Consider the following 22661-nt stretch of genomic DNA (forward strand, 5'->3'; position numbering starts at 1 on the left):
ATGGATAAAGAAATTGTGTGTGTGTGTGTGTGTGTGTGTGTGTGTGTGTATATAATGGAATGTTATTCAGTCATAAAAAAGGAAATCTTGTGATTTGTGAAAACATGGATGGCACAGACCTTGAAGGCATTATGCTAAGTGAAATAAGTCAGACAGAGAAAGACAAATACCTAATGATCTCCCTTTGTGTGGGATCTAAAAAATAAACAACAAAAATTGAGATATAGAGAACAGATTGGTGATTGTCAGAGGCAGGATGGGAAAAATGGGTGAAGGGCGTTAAAAAGTACAAAGTTCCAACTCTAAAATAAATAATTCATGGAGATATGCTGTGCAGCATGGCAACTATAATTAATAATCATGTACATGTGAGAGGTGCTAAAAGAGTAGATGTTAAACGTTCTCATCACATGAAAAAAAAAAATTTTTTTTAATCAGTCATCAATTTATTACACATCAGTGTATACACGTCAATCCCAATCGCCCAATTCAGCACACCACCATCCCCACCCCACCGCGGTATTCCCCCCTTGGTGTCCATACATTTGTTCTCTACATCTGTGTCTCAACTTCTGCCCTGCAAACCGGTTCATCTGTACCATTTTTCTAGGTTCCACATACATGCGTTAATATACGATATTTGTTTTTCTCTTTCTGACTTACTTCACTCTGTATGACAGTCTCTAGATCCATCCACATCTCAACAAATGACTCAATTTCGTTTCTTTTTATGGCTGAGTAATATTCCATTGTATATATGTACCACATCTTCTTTATCCATTCGTCTGTCGATGGGCATTTAGGTTGCTTCCATGACCTGGCTATTGTAAATAGTGCTGCAATGAACATTGGGGTGCATGTGTCTTTTTGAATTACGGTTTTCTCTGGGTATATGCCCAGTAGTGGGATTGCTGGGTCATATGGTAGTTCTATTTTTAGTTTTTTAAGGAACCTCCATATTGTTCTCCATAGTGGCTGTATCAATTTACATTCCCACCAACAGTGCAAGAGGGTTCCCTTTTCTCCACACCCTCTCCAGCATTTGTTGTTTGTAGATTTTCTGATGATGCCCATTCTAACTGGTGTGAGGTGATACCTCATTGTAGTTTTGATTTGCATTTCTTTAATAATTAGTGATGTTGAGCATCTTTTCATGTGCTTCTTGGCCATCTGTATGTCTTCCTTGGAGAAATGTCTATTTAGGTCTTCTGCCCATTTTTGGGTTGGGTTGTTTGTTTCCTTAATACTGAGCTGCATGAGCTGTTTATATATTTTGGAGATTAATCCTTTGTCCGTTGATTCGTTTGCAAATATTTTCTCCCATTCTGAGGGTTGTCTTTTCGTCTTGTTTATGGTTTCCTTTGCTGTGCAAAAAGCTTTGAAGTTTCATTAGGTCTCATTTGTTTATTTTTGTTTTTATTTCCATTACTCTAGGAGGTGGATCAAAAAAGATCTTGCTGTGACTTATGTCAAAGAGTGTTCTTCCTATGTTTTCCTCTAAGAGTTTTATAGTGTCCGGTCTTACATTTAGGTCTCAAATCCATTTTGAGTTTATTTTTGTGTATGGTGTTAAGGAGTATTCTAATTTCATTGTTTTACATGTAGCTGTCCAGTTTTCCCAGCACCACTTATTGAAGAGACTGTCTTTTCTTCATTGTATATCTTTGCCTCCTTTGTCATAGATTAGTTGACCATAGGTGCGTGGGTTAATCTCTGGGCTTTCTATCTTGTTCCATTGATCTATGTTTCTGTTTTTGTGCCAGTACCATATTGTCTTGATTACTGTAGCTTTGTAGTATAGTCTGAAGTCAGGGAGTCTGATTCCTCCAGCTCCATTTTTTTCCCTCAAGACTGCTTTGGCTACTCGGGGTCTTTTGTGTCTCCATACAAATTTTGAGATGATTTGTTCTAGTTCCGTAAAAAATGCCATTGGTAATTTGATAGGGATTGCATTGAATCTGTAGATTGCTTTGGGTAGTATAGTCATTTTCACAATATTGATTCTTCCAATCCAAGAACATGGTATATCTCTCCATCTGTTGGTATCATCTTTAATTTCTTTCATCAGTGTCTTACAGTTTTCTGCATACAGGTCTTTTGTCTCCCTAGGTAGGTTTATTCCTAGGTATTTTATTCTTTTTGTTGCAGCGGTAAATGGGAGTGTTTCCATAATTTCTCTTTCAGATTTTTCATCATTAGTGTATAGGAATGCAAGAGATTTCTGTGCATTAATTTTGTATCCTGCAACTTTACCAAATTCATTGATTAGCTCTAGCAGTTTTCTGGTGGCATTTTTAGGATTCTCTGTGTATAGTATCATGTCATCTGCAAACAGTGACAGTTTTACTTCTTCTTTTCCCATTTGTATTCCTCTTATCTCTTTTTCTTCTCTGATTGCCGTGGCTAGGACTTCCAAAACTATGTTGAATAATAGCCGTGAGAGTGGACATCCTTGTCTCCTTCCTGATCTTAGAGGAAATGCTTTCAGTTTTTCACCATTGAGAATGATGTTTGCTGTGGGTTTGTAACATATGGCCTTTATTATGTTGAGGTAGGTTCCCTCTATGCCCACTTTCTGGAGAGTTTTTATCATAAATGGGTGTTGAATTTTGTCAAAAGCTTTTTCTGCATCTACTGAGATGATCATATGGTTTTTCTTCTTCAGTTTGTTAATATGGTGTATCACATTGATTGATTTGCGTATATTGAAGAATCCTTGCATCCCTGGATAAATCCCACTTGATCGTGGTTTATGATCCTTTTAATGTGTTGTTGGATTCTGTTTGCTAGTATTTCGTTGAGGATTTTTGCGTCTATATTCATCAGTGATATTGGTCTGTAATTTTCTTTTTTGGTAGTATCTTTGTCTGGTTTTGGTATCAGGGTGATGGTGGCCTCATAGAATGAGTTTGGGAGTGTTCCTGCCTCTGCAACTTTTTGGAAGAGTTTGAGAAGGATGGGTGTTAGCTCTTCTCTAACTGTTTGATAGAATTCACCTGTGAAGCCATCTGGTCCTGGACTTTTGTTTGTTGGAAGATTTTTAATCACAGTTTCAATTTCATTACTTGTGATTGGTCTGTTCATGTTTTCTGTTTCTTCCTGGTTCAGTCTTGGAAGGTTTTACCTTTCCAAGAATTTGTCCATTTCTTCCAGGTTGTCCATTTTATTGGCATAGAGTTGCTTGTAGTAGTCTCTTAGGATGCTTTGTATTTCTGCAGTGTCTGTTGTAACTTCTCCTTTTTCATTTCTTATTTTATTGATTTGAGTCCTCTCCCTCTTTTTCTTGATGAGTCTGGCTAATGGCTTATCAATTTTGTTTATCTTCTCAAAGAACCAGCTTTTAGTTTTATTGATCTTTGCTATTGTTTTCTTTGTTTCTATTTCATTTATTTCTGCTCTGATATTTATGATTTCTTTCCTTGTGCTAACTTTGGGTTTTGTTTGTTCTTCTTCCTCTAGTTCCTTTAGGTGTAAGGTTAGATTGTTTACTTGAGATTTTTCTTGTTTCTTTAGGTAGGCTTGTATAGCTATAAACTTCCCTCTTAGAACTGCTTTTGCTGCATCCCATAGGTTTTGGATCGTCGTGTTTTCATTGTCATTTGTCTCTAGGTATTTTTTGATTTCCTCTTTGATTTCTTCAGTGATCTCTTGGTTATTTAGTAATGTATTGTTTAGCCTCCATGTGTGTGTGTTTTTTACATTTTTTTTCCCTGTAATTCATTTCTAATCTCATAGCGTTGTAGTCAGAAAAGATACTTGATATGCTTTCAATTTTCTTAAATTTACTGAGGCTTGATTTGTGACCCAAGATGTGATCTATCCTGGAGAACGTTCCATGCGCACTTGAGAAGAAAGTGTAATCTGCTGTTTTTGGATGGAATGTCCTATAAATATCAATTAAATCTATCTGGTCTATTGTGTCATTTAAAGCTTCTGGTTCCTTACTTATTTTCATTTTGGATGATCTGTCCATTGGTGTAAGTGAGGTGTTAAAGTCCCCCACTGTTATTGTGTTACTGTCAATTTCCTCTTTTATAGCTGTTAGCAGTTGCCTTATGTATTGAGGTGCTCCTATGTTGGGTGCATATATATTTATAATTGTTATATCTTCTTGGATTGAGCCCTTGATCATTATGTAGTGTCCTTCCTTGTCTCTTGTAACATTCTTTATTTTAAAGTCTATTTTATCTGATATGAGAATAGCTACTCCAGCTTTCTTTTGATTTCCATTTGCATGGAATATCTTTTTCCATCCCCTCGCTTTTAGTCTGTATGTATCCCTAGGTCTGAAGTGGGTCTCTTGTAGACAGCATATATATGGGTCTTGTTTTTGTATCCATTCAGCAAGCCTGTGTCTTTTGGTTGGAGCATTTAATCCATTCATGTTTAAGGTAATTATCGATATGTATGTTCCTATGACCATTTTCTTAATTGTTTTGGGTTTCTTTTTCTAGGTCCTTTTCTTCTCTTGTGTTTCCCACTTAGAGAAGTTCCTTTAGCATTTGTTGTAGAGCTGGTTTGGTGGTGCTGAATTCTCTTAGATTTTGCTTGTCTGTAAAGCTTTTGATTTCTCCATCAAATCTAAATGAGATCCTTGCCAGATAGAGTAATCTTGGTTGTAAGTTCTTCCCTTTCATCACTTTAAGTATATCATGCCACTCCCTTCTGGCTTGTAGAGTTTCTGCTGAGAAATCAGCTGTTAACCTTATGGGAGTTCCCTTGTATGTTATTTGTCATTTTTCCCTTGCTGCTTTCAGTAATTTTTCTTTGTCTTTAATTTTTGCCTATTTGATTACTATGTGTCTTGGTGTGTTTCTCCTTGGTTTATCCCGTATGGGACTCTCTGCGTTTCCTGAACTTGGGTGGCTATTTCCTTTCCCATGTTAGGGAAGTTTTCGACTATAATCTCGTCAAATATTTCCTCTGGTCCTTTCTCTCTCTCTTCTCCTTCTGGGACCCGTATAATGTGAATGTTGTTGCGTTTAATGTTGTCCCAGAGGTCTCTTAGGCTGTCTTCATTTCTTTTCATTCTTTTTTCTTTATTCTGTTCTGCAGCAGTGAATTCGACCATTCTGTCTTCCAAGTCACTTATCTGTTCTTCTGCCTCAGTTATTCTGCTATTGATTCCTTCTAGTGTAGTTTTCATTTCAGTTATTGTATTGTTCATCTCTGTTTGTTTGTTCTTTACTTCTTCTAAGTCTTTGTTAAACATTTCTTGCATCCTCTCGATCTTTGCCTCCATTCTTATTCCGAGGTCCTGGATCATCTTCACTATCATTATTCTGAATTCTTTTTCTGGAAGGTTGCCTATCTCCACTTCATTTAGTTGTTTTTCTGGGGTTTTATCTTGTTCCTTCATCTGGTATATAGCCCTCTGCCTTTTCATCTTGTCTGTCTTTCTGTGAATGTGGTTTTTGTTCCACAGGCTGAAGGATTGTAGTTCTTCTTGCTTCTGCTGTCTGCCCTCTGGTGGTTGAGGCTATCTAAGAGGCTTGATGGGAGGCTCTGGTGGTGGGTAGAGCTGACTCGAAAAAAATGTTTTGTGACTCTGTGTGGTGACGGATATTAACTAGACTTATCGTGATCATTTTGCAATATATGCAAATGTCAAATCATTACATTGTATACCTGAAACTAATATTATGTTATAGGTCATATCTAAATTTAAAGTATTAGGCATACTGAAAGGCAGAAACACAGTTTGGAAAGACACAACAAGCATCAGAACCAGACATGGCAGGGATGTTAGAGTTATCAGAACAGAAACTTAAAACAGCTATGGTTAATATGCTAAGGGCTCTAATGGATAAAGTAGACAACATGAAAGAACAGATGGGCAATGTAAGCAGAGAGATGGAAATACCAAGGAAGATCCTTTGATTTGCTTGTTAGTAGACTGTCCACAGCTGAGGAAAAAATCTCTGCACTAGAGGATATATATAGATAGAAACCTCTAAAACTGAAAAGTAAAGAGAAAAACTGAAAAAAAAACAGAACCAAATTCCCAAGAACTGTGGGATGGCTACAAGGGTATAACATACAGATAATGGAAATACCAGAAAGTGAAGAGAGAAGAAAAATTATTACTGAGAATTTCCCCAAATTAATGTCAAACAGCAAACCATAGATCCTGGAGCTCAGAGAACACCAAGCAGAATAAATGCAAAAGAAACCGTCTGTCATTTCAAATGACAGAAAGTTAAAATTACAGAAAAAATCCTGAAAGAAGCCAGAGGAATAAACCACCTAACTTACAGAGGAGCAAAGATAAGAATTACATCCAGCTTCTCCTCAGAAACTATGCAAGAAGCAAGAAGAGAGTGGGTTGACTCATAAGCCAGGAATTTGAGAGGCAAGTGTCAGTAGAAAGGAGAGGTGCTTTAATCAGAAAAGCCAGCAATCTGAGGAGAAGGTGGACTTGTGTCCAGAAACCAACTCCTAAGATTCTGCTCAGCCAGGACACTTTTTAAAGGGGAAAATGGGCATGTGGGGAACAATCTCAGTGAATCATCGAGGCAGGAGGCTGGGTTCTACATCATTCTGCATTGCATACAGGCTGGCTGCCTCTCTCTTCAGATGTTATATTGCCCGAGTGATCTGCCTGCAGGATTGCTTAGGGAGGCTGTTGGTGGTAGGGGGGAGCTAGCCATATTTTTAACTGCTTAATTCTTCATTCTTCTTTTCATCTAGAAGAAGAATCACAGGATTAGACAGGGCATGGTATGCATTCAGAAGAGCACATGTCAGGAGTTAGGTTAAATTGCCTAGTGATCTCATTCCTGTAATTAGGTTCTTTTAAGGTTAGAGGGGAACAGAAATGTGCAAATGGGAAAGGGGCAAAAGAGCTGCTTTCAGTCTTTTCTTTCAAGTGCTGTTTGCCAACGTTAGTCAAGTTTACCTAAAACCTTTGACATAATAATTAACTGTTTATTGAAAAGTAAGTTGAGCAGCTGAAGCCACTGATATAGGAAGAATGTTTTCCCCACCTCTTTCAGCTAAGAGAACAATGCAAATTGGGTAGAAATCACAGTGTAAGTTTAGCACTTTGGTTCACCCAGAATAGCCCCTCATTTCATACTAATTGAATAAAGAAATAAATGAATCAACTAAAAAAAAAAGAGTGGGTTGAAATATTTTAAATCTTGAGAGGGAGAAAAACCCATCAGCCTAGAATTCTGTACCCTGCAAAATTATCCTTCAAAACTGAAGGAAAAATGAAGACTTTAACAGAGAAGCAAAAACTGAGAGAATTTGTTGCCAGTAGATGTGCCTTGCAAAAAATGTTAAAAGAAAATTTTTAGAGAGAAGGAAAATAATATAGGTTAGAAACTCAGATCTACATAAAGAAAATAATTGAAAAAGGAATAAGTGAAGTTAAAACTTTTATTTTTCTTATTTTTAATTGCTCTAACAGGTGATAGTTTGTTCAGAGTAATAATAGCAGTAAATAATTAAGTTACATGTGCTTTCAGTTATATATATGCTTATGTATGCTTATATATAAGTGAAATGAATGACAATAATACAGGGGATGAGAAGGAGGAGTTAGGATTATTTTCTTACTCTAAGGTACTAATACTGTCTATAAAGTGGTATAGTGTTATTTGAAAGTGGACTTGGATTAGTTGTAAGTGATTATTGCAAACTGTAGGGCAACTACTAAAAAAATTTTTAACTATACTGATTCACTAAGAAAGAGAAAATGGAATCATATAAAATCCCTCCCCCAAAAAAAACAGCAAGAGGAAGAAAAACAGTGAAAGACAAAAATAAGAATGAAGAACAAGAGCAGGTAGAAAACAGTAACAAATTTGTTAGATATTAATCTAGCTATGTCAATAATCACTTTGAAGGTCAGTGGTCTAAATGCACCAGTTAAAAGACCCATATTATTGGAGTGGATCAAAAAACAACACCCAACTATATATTGTCTGTAAGAAACCCACGTTAGATATAAGATAAAAATAGATTAAAAATAAATGGACTTAGAAAAATATTCCATGCTAACACTAATCAAAAGAAAGAAAGAGTAGCTATAATGATTTCAGAACAGACTCAAAGCAAGGAAGGTTATCAAGGAAGAAGGCCATTACATAATGAAAAAGGGTCAGTTTTCCAAGAAGACATAAAATTCTGAATGTCTTAATAAATTCTTAATATGCCCCTAAGAACAGAGAGTCAAACTACATGAGGCAAAAACTAGTAGAACTGCAAGGAGAAATAGGTGTATCCACTATCATAGTTGGAGACTCCAACACCCCCCCCTCCCCAATCAGAAATGGACAGATCCAACTGGCAGAAAATCAGTAAGGACATAACTGAATTCAACAACATCATCATCAACTGGATATAATTAGCATCTATAGAATTCTTCCCCCAACAACAGCAAGATACACATTGTTAAGCTCACATGGAATATTCACCAAGATAGACCACATTCTGGGCCATAAAACACACCTTAAATTTAAAAGAATAGGAATCAGTGTTTGCTCTCAGACCACAATAGAGTTAAACTAGAAATCAGTAAGAGAAAGACAACTGGAAAATCCCAAAATGCATGGAGATTTAACAGCAAACTTCTAAATAACACATGGGTCAAAGAAGAAATCTCAAGAGAAATATTAAAATATTTTGAACTAAATGAAAATGAAAACAACTTACAAAATTTATGAGAGGCAGCTAAAGCAGTGCTGAGAGGGAAATTCATTGCATTGAATGCATATATTATAAAAGAAGGAAAGTCTAAAATCAATTATCTATGTTTCTACCTTAGGAAATTAGAAAAAGAAAAAAGCCAAAGTAAGCAGAAGAAAAGAAATAATAATAATTAGAGCTGAAATCTGTGAATCCCTGAAAATAGGAATTCAAGAAAAAAAATTAATGAGATTTAAAGCTGGTTCATTGAAAAGTTTGATAAAATTGATAACCCTCTAGCCTGGCTAGCCAAGAAAAAAAAAAAAAGACACAAATTACTAATATCAGAAATAAAAGCAGAGATTTAATGAACATTGAAAGATAAAGGAATACTGTGAACAACTATGCCCACACATTGGATAACCTAGATGGACTAGACCAGTTTCTTAAATGACAAAAAATGCCAACACTCACACAAGAAGAAATAAACAGTCTCGGCCTATGTCTTTTAAAGAAATTGAGTCAATAATTGACAGCCTTCCAAAACAAAAACCACCAGGCCCAGATAGGTTCACTGGTGAATTCTGCCAAACATTTAAGGAAGATATTTTACCATTTCTCTACAGTATCTTTCAGAGGAAAGAAGCAGAGGGCATACTTCATAACTCATTTTATGAAGCAAGCATTACCCTAATTCAAAAACAAAGACATCACAAGAAAAGAAAACTACAGACCAGTATCTCTCAGGAACATAGATGCAAAAACCCTCAGCAAAATATTAGCAAGTTAGAGCCAACACAGTATGTAATGTTTAAAAAAAATTACATACTATGACCAAATAGTGTTTATCCCAGGTATACAAGGCTGATTAACCATTTGAAAATCAATTATAGTAATCCATCACATCAACAGTGTAAAAATGAAAAATCACATGAATATGTCCGTAGATGCAGAAAAAGCATTTGAGAAGATCCAGGACTCATTTCATGATAAAAACTCAGTAAACTAGAAGTATAAGGGAACTTCTACAGGTATCATAATACTTAATGGTGAGAAACTTGAGGCTTTTACACCAAGATCAGGTACAAGGCAAGGATACCCACTCACCAATCCTTTTCAGTATTGTACTGGAAGTGTTAGCTAATGCAACAAGACAAGAAAAGGAAATAAAGGGTAATCAGATTGGAAAGGAAGAAATAAAACTGTGTATGTTTGCAGATGACATGTTCACCTACATTAAAAAAAAATGCAAGAGACTCATCAAAAAACTCCTGGAACTAGTAAGCAGTTATAGGAAGATTGCAGAATATAAGGTTAATATACATAACTCAATTTCTTTCTCATATACTAGCAGTGAACAGATGGAATTTGAAATAAAAAATACAATACCATTTTACGTTAGCACCCCCAAAACAAAATACTTAGGTATAAATCTAACAAAGTATATACAAAGATACATATGAGGAAAACTGCAGAACTCTGATGAACAAAATCAAAGAACAAAATTAATGGAGCAACACTCTGTTCTTGGATAGGAAGACTCAATGATGGCAAGATGTCAGGTCTTTTCAACTGTATTTATGGATTCAGTGCAATCCTAGTCAAAATTCCAGCAAGTTATTTTGTGGATATCAACAAACTTTATTCTTAAGTTTATATGGAGAGACAAAAGACTCAGGATAGACAACACAATATTGAAGGAGAAGAACAAAGTTAAAGGACTGACAGACTAGGCTTCAAGACTTAGTATAAAGTTAATCGAGACAGTGTGGTATTGGCAAAGCAAAATACAAATAGATCAATGGAATAGACTAGAGAACACAGAAATAGACCCACATAAATATAGTCAATGATCTTTGACAAAGGAGCAACGGCAATACAACTGAGCAAAGATAGTCTTCTCAGCAAATGGTGCTGGAACAATGGAACATCCACATGCAAAAAAATCTAGACACAGATTTTATAAAAATTATAAAATCTTCCATAAAAATTATCTCTAAATGGACTACAGACCTAAATGTAAAACATAAAACTGTAAGACTCCTAGAAAGACAACATAGAAACATAGATGACCTTTAATATGGCAATGACCTTTTAGATACAGCACCAAAGACATGACCCATGAAAGAAATAAGGTACAAGCTGGACTTCATTAAAATTAAAAACTTCTCCTCTGCAAAAGACAATATCAGGATAATGAGAAAACAAGCTAAACACTGGGAGAAAATACTTGCAAGATATACATCTGATAAAGGACTGTTATCCAAAATATACAAAGAACTCTTAAAATTTAACAGTAAGAAAACAACCCAATTTAAAAAACGGACCACAGACCTTAACAGATACCTCACCAAAGGAGACATACAGATGGCAAATAAAGATACGAAAAGAAGTTCCATATCATATGTCACCAGGGAAATGCAAGTTAATACAGGATAGCACTACACATATATTAGAATGGCCAAGATCTGGAACACTGACAACACCAAAGGCTGGTGAGGACATGGAGCAACTGAAACCCTCCACTGCTGATGGGAATGCAGAGTGGTACATCCACTTTGGCAGACAGTTCGGCAGTTTCTCAACAACTGAATCTACTCTTAACATGTGATCCAGCAGTCGCACTCCTTGGTATTGTTGACCTGAAATAAACAGACTGCCAGATACTTCTCCAGCAAAGTTGGATTTATTCAGGATCAGCAGAGAATTACAATTCAGGGTCTGCAACCATGGTAAGTCACGTGCAAGTTCCTGCAAAGCAAGGAAAGGAGAACACGTTTATAGAGAAGAAAAAGAACTGGGTATGGCTCTAGTAAACAAAGAGTCCGTGGCTTTTCATTGGCTGAGTCCTTCCCAGGAAAGAAGAGTCTGTATTCCTCCTTTTGGGCTCTGCTATCATCAAAGGACATGGAGCTCCCCTTTCTGATCTCCCAACTCTGTTTAATTGAGGTTTCTGTTTATTAAATTTTTACAGTATTTACCCCAAGGAGTTGAAAACATGTCCACACAAAAACCTGTTTATAGGAGCTTTATTCGTAATTGCCAAACTTGGAGGCACCCAGGATGTCCTTCAGTAGGTGAATGGATAAATAAACTGTAGTGCATTCATACAATGGAATATTATTCGGTGCTAAAAAGAAATGAGCTATCAAGCCATGAAAAGCCATGGACGAACCTTAAATGCATATCGCTAAGTGAAAGCAAGTCTGAAAAGGCTACATATACTGTATGACTCCAACTATATGACCTTCTGGAAAATGCAAAACATGGAGATAGTAAGAAGATGAGTGTTTGCCAGGGGTCGCGGGGAGGGAGGACAGAGGATTTTTAGGGCAATGAAAACACCCTTTGTTTTCACAGAACGTCTTTATACATTTGTCAGTCCCATAGGGTGTACACATCACCAAGTGAACCCTAACGTAATCTATATGGACCTTGATTTTGACATATCTGTGTAGGTTCATGATTATAACAAATTACCACTGTGGTGCAGGATGTTACAGTGAGGGAGGCTGGGGTGTGAGGGAAATCTCTGTACCTTTCTCTAAATTTTGCTGTGAACCCAAAATTCTTTAAAAAATGAAGTCTTTAGAAAGTTATTTTACAAAATTTGAACACTGGATGACTTAAAAACAAGTTTCTTTCTCATAGGACTTCTCAGAACCTTTATTATGCAATGTGATTCTCCAGGAAGGAAACATTACATTCAGAGTTTCCCAAACTGTGAAACTGAGGAATACTGAGAATTTGAGAAATGTTCTTTTATTAAATGGAAATCAGGACTTCTAAAATACTTGGAAAAACAAAAGAAAAATTTTAAACATCCTCCAAAAAATTGATTATTCTCAAGAAAAAAAGCTTTTGTTCATGTGTAAGAAAACCTTTTGACAGTGAGGTTTGATACACTATGGGATGAGGAAATACAGTGTTACTTTTTTTCTAGAGATTTTTTAAATCCAGACTTATATCTCCTTCTAGGATGTCTTTTTTTTTTTTTATTCTCTTTAATACCAGGGAGTCCTTTCTGTCCCCTAGTTTTTAGTAGTAAGTTTTAATTATGAACTTTGTCCTGTTTCAGGTACAATATTTAGATCACGGATTCACTGAGAAGATTCCACAGTGTCATCTTTACCCTATTTTGCTGTATCCTGATACACCCCAACTTTGTATTCCTTGTCATCTCTATAATACCATACCTGTGAGTAAACGGATTTATAGGATGATTAATTTTAAAATACTGTCTTTTTATTAACAATAGTTTTCTAGAAATTAGAATGTAAAATGAAATCCCTTTCAGTGCAACAAAAAATATATTTAGAAATAAGCTTACAAATATAGACAAAGGGCCTTTATGAAGAAAACGACAGAATTATACTGAAGGATATAAAAATATCTGAATAAATTGAGAGAGATAATGTCTTCATAGATGGGAATTTTGTTTGGAATTGTTAATTTTTAGTTACGGTTCAAATAAAATTTCAAGAAATTTGAAGCTGGATCAGAGAAAGGAATGGTATATTAATTATCTCTTGCTATATAACAAATTAAGCTTAAAATTTAGTGGTCTAAATCAACAATAAGCTTTTTAAAAATTTCATACAGTTTCTGTGGCTCAGGCATTGGGAACAGCTTGGCTGGGTGTTTTGGCTCAGGGTCCCTGATGACTCTGCAGCCAAGATGTGCACCAGAAATGCAATAACCCAAAGGAATGACTGGGCTGAAGAACCCACTTCCAGATGCTCACTCACAGGGCGCTGGCGGGAAGCTGGGGCTCCTCATGGGCTTTTGGCAGGAGGCCCCAATTCCTGGCCAAGTGAACCTCTTAACACATAAGACGTAATAGTCACTGCTCCTTAATAAATATACATTGTAGTCAGTATACAAGCACTGCTTTGGCATATTGGCCTTTTTTTAAAGTTTTATGATGCTTTGTTTTTAGTGTAGGTTTATATTTTTAAAGCATAAAATGCTTTAAGAGAGTAACATGGGGGGAAGCTGAGATAAATTGTTTCTTAAGATCATTTTTATCATATACCCATGATATTCTCTGAAAACTGCCTATATATTTTGTCCTTCTCTCTAGTGTTATCTGTTTATGGCTACTTTTGTGTATCTTCATTTACTTCCTGCTCTTATTTTGTGAAAAAATCTGAGTTTATTAATCCCAAATAGGTCGGGAGTGTCTGGCAACCAGATGCAGTAGAACTCCTTCAGGAACTGCTTTCAAAGAGAGAGGTGGAAGTTCACACTATGGTAATTCGTATTTAAAGTGTATATCATTGGGACTGCCCTGGGAGTCCAGGAGTTGAGACTTCGCCTTCCGATGCAGGGGCTGTGGGTTTGATCCCTGGTCGGGGAGCCTAGGATCCCACATGCCTCTCGGCCAAGGGACCAAAAAACAGAAGCAATGTTGTAACAAATTCAATAAAGACTTTAAAAATGGTTCACATCAAAGAATCTTAAAAAAACCAACTTCAAAAAAAAATTAAAAATAAAGCATATATCATTGATTTAGTTTATTTGCCATAAAGTGTTACAGGTAATATAATTTGAGGGATTTTTTTATGAAGAACTATGTTCCTATGTGATTATCAATTACTCGTTAACATAAAAGAAGTTGCCACTTTGGTTCCTAGGCTCATTTTAAATAAACCTAATTTTGAGCAAGTTCCTGAGAACTTCCATAAGCAAGTAATTTGGAAGATTCCTTATTAACAACTTATTTTGACACGAGGAGAGTACTAAGGAAATAGAGATGTTTATAAACACACATGGTAGTTTTCAGGATGGTGCTGTGTGTGTAGCACTGTGTTAGGTGCAGGTAATTCCCGTCCTCAAGGGCCCTGTCTAGTTAGTGAAACAGTGAGACACAAGACAAAACCCTAAAGACTTTACACCACAACTTGCTGAGAGCCAGGCGGCCGGTAAAAAGAGCGAGTGTAATAGGAATGTAGAAATGGGAGTTGATGAAGTGCTCCTGACAAGGTAGGTGCGGAGACAGAAATGGGAAATGCATTTGCTAGAACAGTAGGAGTTTTGGGAGGAACAGCAGTGTGAATAGGGTTTAAGAGAAGTAGACGTCAGGCAGGAGGCCCCATTGGGGGTTCTTGAGCAGTGAGGCAGTGAGAAGATTCTCCTGGAGCTGTGTTGGAGGGTTCGGGCAGAAAGATAGAAGAACTTTAAGGAAGTATTTCTGTATGAAAGGTGTGATGGTAGGCTGATAAAGACCTAAAAAGAGCCGCAGATGCACTTAAATAAGAAAGTGGAGAAGCCTCTCTGGTTATTCACAGCCTCTGTGGACAGTCACGGAAGTCCTGCAGAGATGGGAACTGTTCAGGTTATCCAGGTGGCTTTCTTTGCTGCTTAGCTTAGCCTAGGAAAACAGTGTGTCGTATACCAAGGTACTCGATTTCTCAGAAACCATGCCTGTGCCTGCCCTTGCAGCCCTGCTGCCGTAGCAGACCTTCCCCAGAAGTGCTCCTCCTACCTTACATGCTCATGGCACGGACCCGGTGCCTCTTGACATGCTGGGCTCTGTCCTAGGCCTGCAGGTGCAGCAAGAGCCAAATAGAAACTCCTGCCTCCGTTGAGCTTCCATTTTAGTGATGGGAAATAAAACGAAAAAAAAAATATATATATATATAAGGTATGTTAAATAGTAGTGCTGGCCAGAAAAATGAATTAGGAAAGGCTGATAGGGAGGAGATAACATTTTAAATACAGTGGTCAGAGAAGACATCCCTAAAAAGATAAAATTTGATTGAGACTTCTGAGTGGTGAGAGGACACGCCACGCAGTTACCAGATCAGTGCAGAGAGCCGCAGGGCAGGAGACGCCTGGAGTGTCCAAGGAGCAGACGGACGGACGGAGGTGGGAGGCCACCTGTGAGAGGTGCAGTTGTCGCTGCGCGGAGGTGGATGTGATCTGACCTCACAATCTACTGTTTTCACTTTGCACTGGTGAAAACTGGACGGTAGAAAAAGGTAGAAGCAGGAGATCAGCTGGAAGGTGATTACACTAACTCAGCAGAGACATGAGTTTGGACTAAGGTGGTACCGAGTGGAAATAGCGAGGAACCATCAGCTTATCAGTCATGTGCATTTTGGTACCTAATGTTTGTAAACGGACCCACAGGTTTTAAAGCCACTATATGACTCCTAGACTGTTGTTAATTTCTTCTGATTCCTGCCATTTTTGGATTTTTAACTAAACTTCATTTCTTTACCCCGAGCATACTTTTTCTTTCTCCTTCTACTTAGTATAAATTATTAGTATTATCTAAAGATGATGTATAGTAAATTGTTTTCTTTACATAACTAGAAAACTCTCTACCTTATGGACATGTAAATATATTTTATAAAAACCAGAGTAGTAGCATTATTGCCTCGTTATCTGCCAAAATACCAGGAAGAAAATTTTACAGGACAAATCACTAGTCAAACTAGTAATACTGTGATTGTCAGAAATCTAATTTCATTTTTGCCGACTGTAAAATTTTAATCTTCAAACAGACTTTATTTTTATAGTAATAATCTCCTTTATTGAACTTAAATAGGAATTACCAGAAAATCCATGGGAGAAATTATCTATTCGTCTCTATTTTGATGGAATGTCACTTTCTCATTTTATGGCACACCATAAGTATTGTACTTTTGAACATTCTGAGGAAATACTGAAGGAAGTAAGTGAACTATTTTTCTATAAAAATCTAAACTATAGAAAAAGAAATTGTGGTTAAAATGTCATATTTTGTCTTATGCCTCAAGCCTTCCATATAGTTCTACATGCCTGATATGTTTAGAGGGTCTAGAGGATTTGTAAATTCTTTATTGAGAAAGCAATACCCTATATCATGCTTTATAAAGTCCTAGAAAAGACTTCAATTGCATTAAGAGTCACTTAGTGTTTCTATATCTTCAAACCTAATGAGAAGCCCATATGTTCTCTAACGTTGTTTGAATATAGATGTAAATTATAAAATCATAATGGAATTCACTGCCAGAAAACGACTCTCTCCCAAGATAAAATGGTTTTGCCTTATATTCAGTATTATAACATTTCCCCCATTTTGCCTTCTTACAGGGAACTCAGAGCCAGATTTTAAGCTTAGCTTCAGTAAATAGCCCATTCCAGTTGCCTGGTGCTTCTGTTTTTAATATTTTAAAAAACATAATTAGTCTGTTACAGATAGGATTTCACATGGCAAGCTGCCACAAATACTTTATAGAAATAGGGTACTCATCATAAATAAGAACGTGAACATTTTATATAGCAAGATATTTTTAGACTTACAGTTCACTTGTTAAGTTTTTGAATATTCATTTCGGCGATAGTACACAACCAAACAGTGGGTGTGCAGTTCAATATAGGAAACTACTTTCTTCTCTCAAATAGGAAACTATGACATAACTTTGTACATGTAATGCTCACAGCCAGTTGTTTCTTTTGAGCATAGAGGTGTGTGTGTGTGTGTGCGTGCGTGCCCCCGTGTGTTTGTGTAAAGGGTGTTTCATCTGTTAAACAGGTTTTATAAAGATTACTTAGTCTCTCTGGCAGGTGTACTCTTCAGTGTGAACATTTAAAAGGAAAGGTAAGAGCTCCCACTCTTATTATAAACTAATGACAATTGACATGCTTTTAGCATAATTTTGAGGATTCTTCTTGTTGCAATATTAAGATCACTCAGAACACTAAATTTTCCCATAGTTAAGCTGAAATGAATGCCAACAAGGTCATGCACACGGTTTTTGTGGGATGAAATATGAAAGTGCCTTAAAACAATAGTACATAGTTAAAGATAGTTTTATTCATTAATAATACTATATTATTTCAGAAACCAACAGATTACAATAAAAAGTATGAGGAAGAGAGATGGGAAATAAGGTTTGAGGTAAGTTTCAATCCAAATATTTTGAAAATTTGGACACTTCATCAATACAAAGAATCTGATACAAGATCAGGAAGGTAAGCATAACAGCTTTATTGAGATAATTTACATACCATAAAATTCAACTTTTTAAAGTGTACAACTCAGTGGTTTTTAATATATTCATAGAGTTGTGCAATCATCACAACTATCTAATTCCACAACATTTCATCTCAAAAAGAAGCTCCATACCAGCAGCAGTCACTTTCCATTTCCCCTTCCCCAGTTTCCTGGAAACTGTTTCTGTGGGTTTGTCTATTCTGGACGTTTCATATAAAGGGAATCATAGCCCTTTGTTACTGGCTTCTTTCATTCAGCATAATGTTTGCAGGGTTGAATCATGTTGTAGTATGTGTCCTTTTTATTGCTGAATAATATTCCATTATACAGATACACACATTTTGTTTATCCATTCATCTCTTGATGGATACTTGGGTTGTTCTTACCTTTACAGATAGTGAATTAAAGCTACTATGAACGTTTGTGTACAAATTTTTAAGTGGATGTCAGTTTTCAGTTCTCTTGAGTATGGACCTAGGAGTGGAATTACTAAGTCATATGGTGACTGTGTTTACCATTTTAAGGAACTGTGAAACTGTTTTCCAAACCAGCGGCATCATTTTACTTTGGTACTAGGATTGTACAAGGGTTCCATTTTTTCCATATCCTCACCAACACTTACCTGACTTTTTTCCTAGCCATCTTGGGATAGGTGTGAAGATACAAGTCCCTTATCAGATATGATTTGCAAATATTTTCTCCCATTCTGTGGGTTGTCTTTTCACTTTCTTGATGGTATCCTTTGAAACACCAGAGTTTTAAATTTTGATGAAATCTAGTTTATCCTTTTTATCTTATTTTTTCTTTTGTCACTTTTGCTTTTTGGTGCAAGAAGTGTTTTCATAAGTAAAATTTTATCATTTAAAATTTTAAGTAGAATTTAATTCCTATAATTATAAAAATGACATATGCTTGTTGTAAAGTGTTTTGTAACAAATCAGTAAAATTCAACAGTAGGTAGTCACTTCTTGCTGAAATCTTAGTGGTTCAAATATGTTTTGTTTTGCCACCAGTTTGGAAATGTTAAATAGTAATAAGTGAGTCTACAAATTTGAATATGATTGTTTTACTCTTTATGTTAATCACCATATTCAAGATTTTTTTTAACTTACTAAAAGAAAAATCCCCTATATTTTTATATGTATATTTCTTTTAACAACTGCTAACTGCCTTGATCCTCTTTGGAATCATATAACTTTTAATTACTCCTTATGCTTTTATAGAGCTTAAGAGAGAGCACACTTTTTTCATGATTTTTAACTTAAATCTTCCTTTGTCATTTCATATTTTAGTTTTTATTATAAAATACTCTAAAAATAAATGAAATACTACAGAAATGTGAAAAGAAAGAAGTTGTCCCAGTTCTAGATCTTGAACACCCCAGTCCGTCCCACTAAGCAGCCGCAATTTGTTAATCATTCTTCTAGAATTTTATGTGTTATATGTAAATATTATATATAAGTAAATATTCCTGTGGGGTTTTTTTAATACAAAATCTTTTTTTTGGCAGGGGACAAAAGACTGCTAAAGATCTTTTGATTACTTATCACATTTTGGTCCCACTACAACAAAATTATTTTGTGATTTTCAGTGTCTCAGCTAGATTTTTGCTAAATGAAAGTAAATTGGCACTGTAATAAGCTTTAATAATGTGGTGGGTTTCTGTAATAGTCATTCTGAAATTGGAATTTATTTTTGGTGTTTTAGGAATTGCTTTTGCCTGAAACAGAGACGCCTATTTTACCGCCATATTTGTCTTCACCTCTTCCTCCCCCTGGAGAGCTCTACGCTGTTCAAGTTAAGCACGTTGTCTCACCCAGCGAAGTACGTGATTCCAGTAATGCTGGTGGTTAAAAACATGACAGGCAGTCTCGGTCTTTAACTCTAGGGTTGATTCTCCACATTTCCATCTTCCTGATTTTCATAGCTGACAGCGGGTGGCCGCTAGGTTGCCTGCCCTATAATGTCCTCTTCAGACACTTGTTTGTACTTAATGAGGCAAGTGTTCCTTAATCACTGTTGGGTTTTCCCAGTATTGTGTAGCTTTTTCATTCAAATATTTAGATTGTTAAGTTGGAACTTATTTCCACCTGTGAAATCTTATTAAACATCTCATTCCCCTGTCCTCGTCCTACATTGAACTTAAGTGCTCTTTATTCGCTGTTTTTCCATACCACTTACCACCTTGTAACACACTGTGCCACTTCCTTATTTTGTCTGCTTCTTCCCACTAGAATGTAATTCCATGAAGACAGGGATTTTTGTCTGTTTTGGTCAGAGGTGTGTCCCTAGAACCTAGAATACTGCCTGATACATAGTAGGCACTCAGTAAATATTGACTGAATGAGTAAGTACACTCAAGAAAATTCAATTATATATGCTTGGCTAACGAGAGAAAGAAATGACAAATTAAGTGGCCAGGCAGTCTCTCAGCCATTTTTACACAGTAAACCATTCTTTTCACCTACAAGAAGAATTTGCTCCATAATTTCATCAGAGAACATAGTAGCGCAAACTATTGTTGGTTTTTATGATTTTTAATTAGTTATTAGTCACCACGTAAATTACCCCAAATTGAGCAGCATAAAACAACACACGTGAAAGTCAGAAATCCAGGATCTCGGGGTTGCAGTTGGGGTGTGTGTGGGGGGTGTGCAGGATCCACTTCCAGAGCCCGAGGGCTGGGCCCCGGCCCCGCGGGCCTCTGCTGGGCCTGCTGGCGCGCGTCTGCACGCTTCCCTGTTGGGCTGAGCGCCACCAAGGCAGAGACCACGCCTTTGACAACCTGGGCTCAGTGGTCACATACCGCCGCCGCTCTCATGCTTTCCAGTCGCAAAGAGCAAGTCTGGTTTGCTGTGGGGACTTGACTCTGAGGGCTGTGAGGTCATTGCTGGGGACTGGCGTGCAGTAGTTCTGTCCACATCATGAATACTAAAAATTACAGCATTTGAACTTTTTCCCTTCCCTTCCCCCCACTTAGGTGTATATTTGCCTTGACTCTGTAGAAAACTGTAATCTGGTGAAGCAGCATGATGACACAGTTGACGGTGGAGTCAGCTGGGAACCTGAGGCTGAGAGCCTTGAGGAAGCGCTGGGGAGGTTCAATAAGGATGTGGAGACGTTCCTGCCTCTGACGGACTTCCGAACAGGTACTAACCTTTCAGAGTAAAATGGGATTCCCAGTGAAGCCGCTGTTTTGTTTCAGTGCTGATGAGACTGGGTTGTTTCTAAGGTTAACTGGTATTTCTATCACCCTCACTTGATATGCATGGTCTCTTGCCTTGGGGCGCTTTTGTTTTTCAAAGCTCAGGCCACACTGTAACATTGACTGCATGAAGGTGGCTTTTCTGAGCTTGCAGTTTTGCCAGTAGCTCAGATTGTGAGCTGTTACTTGGACCTGAACAGCACTAATTTTAATTACAAGCCACCTAAGCTGCTAATTGTTGTGTGGGGCAGCAGAACTCAGATTGTGTCGAGTCCTGCCAGCATGGGTGAAATCCTGCTTTTTTCCCTTTCTAATCTACTTCCCTATCTTTATTAAATATATGGCATTCTCCTATGAGGAAAATGCATCTAGTTACTGGTGTTGACGGTTCCTGAATACCAGGAGTGGTGTCTACACATTTTATCAGTATGTGATGTATAGGGATGTATTCATCCTTGGTATTTTGTTCATATCAGAGGATACTTTAGCAAAGGAAAACATCAGCCTGACGTCCTATCTGATTTTACTTAATGAGATTTTAATCATTTGTGACCCATGTTTGGCTGATAAACACCACTTGCTGTTCCCTCTGCCTGGAAAGTTCTGGGGTGTGTAGCAGGGTCTCTGCTCAGCTATCCCCGCATGGCAGCTCTTCCCTGATGCATCCCACCCCACCCCCTCCTCCCGTCCTGTAAGGCAGCACCACAGCAGGGACTCTGTGCTGCAGCGTCATCAGCGCTTAAGGAGGGCACCTGGCACAAGTAGGTGCTCATAAGTATTTGTTGAATGAGTGAAAAAATAAACTCAGTCACTTTTTCTTTTTGTAAAAACTAATTTATAATCTGGAAGAAACAATCCCTTCCTCACGGTGCTCTTCTCTCAGGGAGGCTGCACAAACAGTCTGTGCGTAATGTGATCATTCATGGAGCTACACATACATGTGTGCATTTTTCTATGGTTATTCTTCAATTAATTATGCATATGTACAAGTTGATTCATAGACAAGTGCTTATTAAATATGTACGGAATCTATATTGAAGGAGTTGAATAAGGAATCTATTTAGGTAACACGTTGAGGATATGTGGTTGAAGTGGGTTGGGAGTATATTGTGAAGAACCCTGTAAATTGCAGTCTAAGGACTTGGTACTGCAGACAGTTAAGATGCCATTGAAATTTTTTAAACTACAGAGCAATGGAATTGGATTGGAGGAGAAGGAAATTAAAAGTAGGAATAACAGAAACCATTTTACTATCATTTGCAGAAGACAACTGCCCAAAGGAAAAAAAATCGGGGGCGTATAAGAAGTGGGAACAATGGAAGGATGGTTTAAGCCTTGGGTGGTGGAAGAACTAGGACTCTGAGAATGGAGAGGTGTCTTTCTTCCAGCCTTTTCCTAACTTAGGAATTAGGAAAAACAAGGTTTATAAAGTATAAACAGAAAAAAGAGCACAAGCCAACATGTGGCTAACTGTTGAGTGTTTAATTCTGAATAATGGGTAATTGGTGATTATATTTTCTTTGTACTTTACTGTATTTTTTTAAAAAAACGTTTTTAAGAAAATAAAAGGCAATGTTGATTTCCCCCTTTTTGTCTTTTCAGAAATGCCTTGCCTTGCAGAATATGATGATGGCGTATGGTACAGAGCAAAGATTGTTTCCATTAAAGAATTTAATCCTCTGGCTGTCCTGGTACAATTTGTTGATTATGGATCAACTGAAAAGCTGACAATAAACAGGTTAAAAAACAAAAAAGTAAACTTAGTTGAATTAGGATTCTTAGTTTTCTATTCTTTTTTTTTTTTTTTAATGAAAAGATTTTGCCTCTTTTTAAAAG

General features: G+C 36.9%; 1 protein-coding gene across 13 annotated transcripts in view; it reads left to right on the forward strand.

Annotated features, from left to right (window-relative positions):
* The window catches only part of RNF17 (ring finger protein 17), a 129863-nt gene that overhangs the window by 103048 nt on the left and 4154 nt on the right, over positions 1-22661 (forward strand). For 12 of the 13 annotated variants that reach the window (XM_059903443.1, XM_059903447.1, XM_059903438.1 and 9 more), the window contains 7 exons: positions 12713-12832; positions 13807-13887; positions 16190-16315; positions 17468-17524; positions 19328-19444; positions 20601-20769; positions 22428-22563. In XM_059903443.1, the coding sequence (XP_059759426.1) occupies positions 12713-12832; positions 13807-13887; positions 16190-16315; positions 17468-17524; positions 19328-19444; positions 20601-20769; positions 22428-22563 (806 nt within the window). The remainder of the gene's footprint in view (positions 1-12712; positions 12833-13806; positions 13888-16189; positions 16316-17467; positions 17525-19327; positions 19445-20600; positions 20770-22427; positions 22564-22661) is intronic. The other variant, XM_059903444.1, reaches the window with a different exon arrangement.

Source organism: Balaenoptera ricei, chromosome 18, assembly GCF_028023285.1.
Source record: "Balaenoptera ricei isolate mBalRic1 chromosome 18, mBalRic1.hap2, whole genome shotgun sequence".
Lineage (NCBI taxonomy): Eukaryota > Metazoa > Chordata > Mammalia > Artiodactyla > Balaenopteridae > Balaenoptera > Balaenoptera ricei.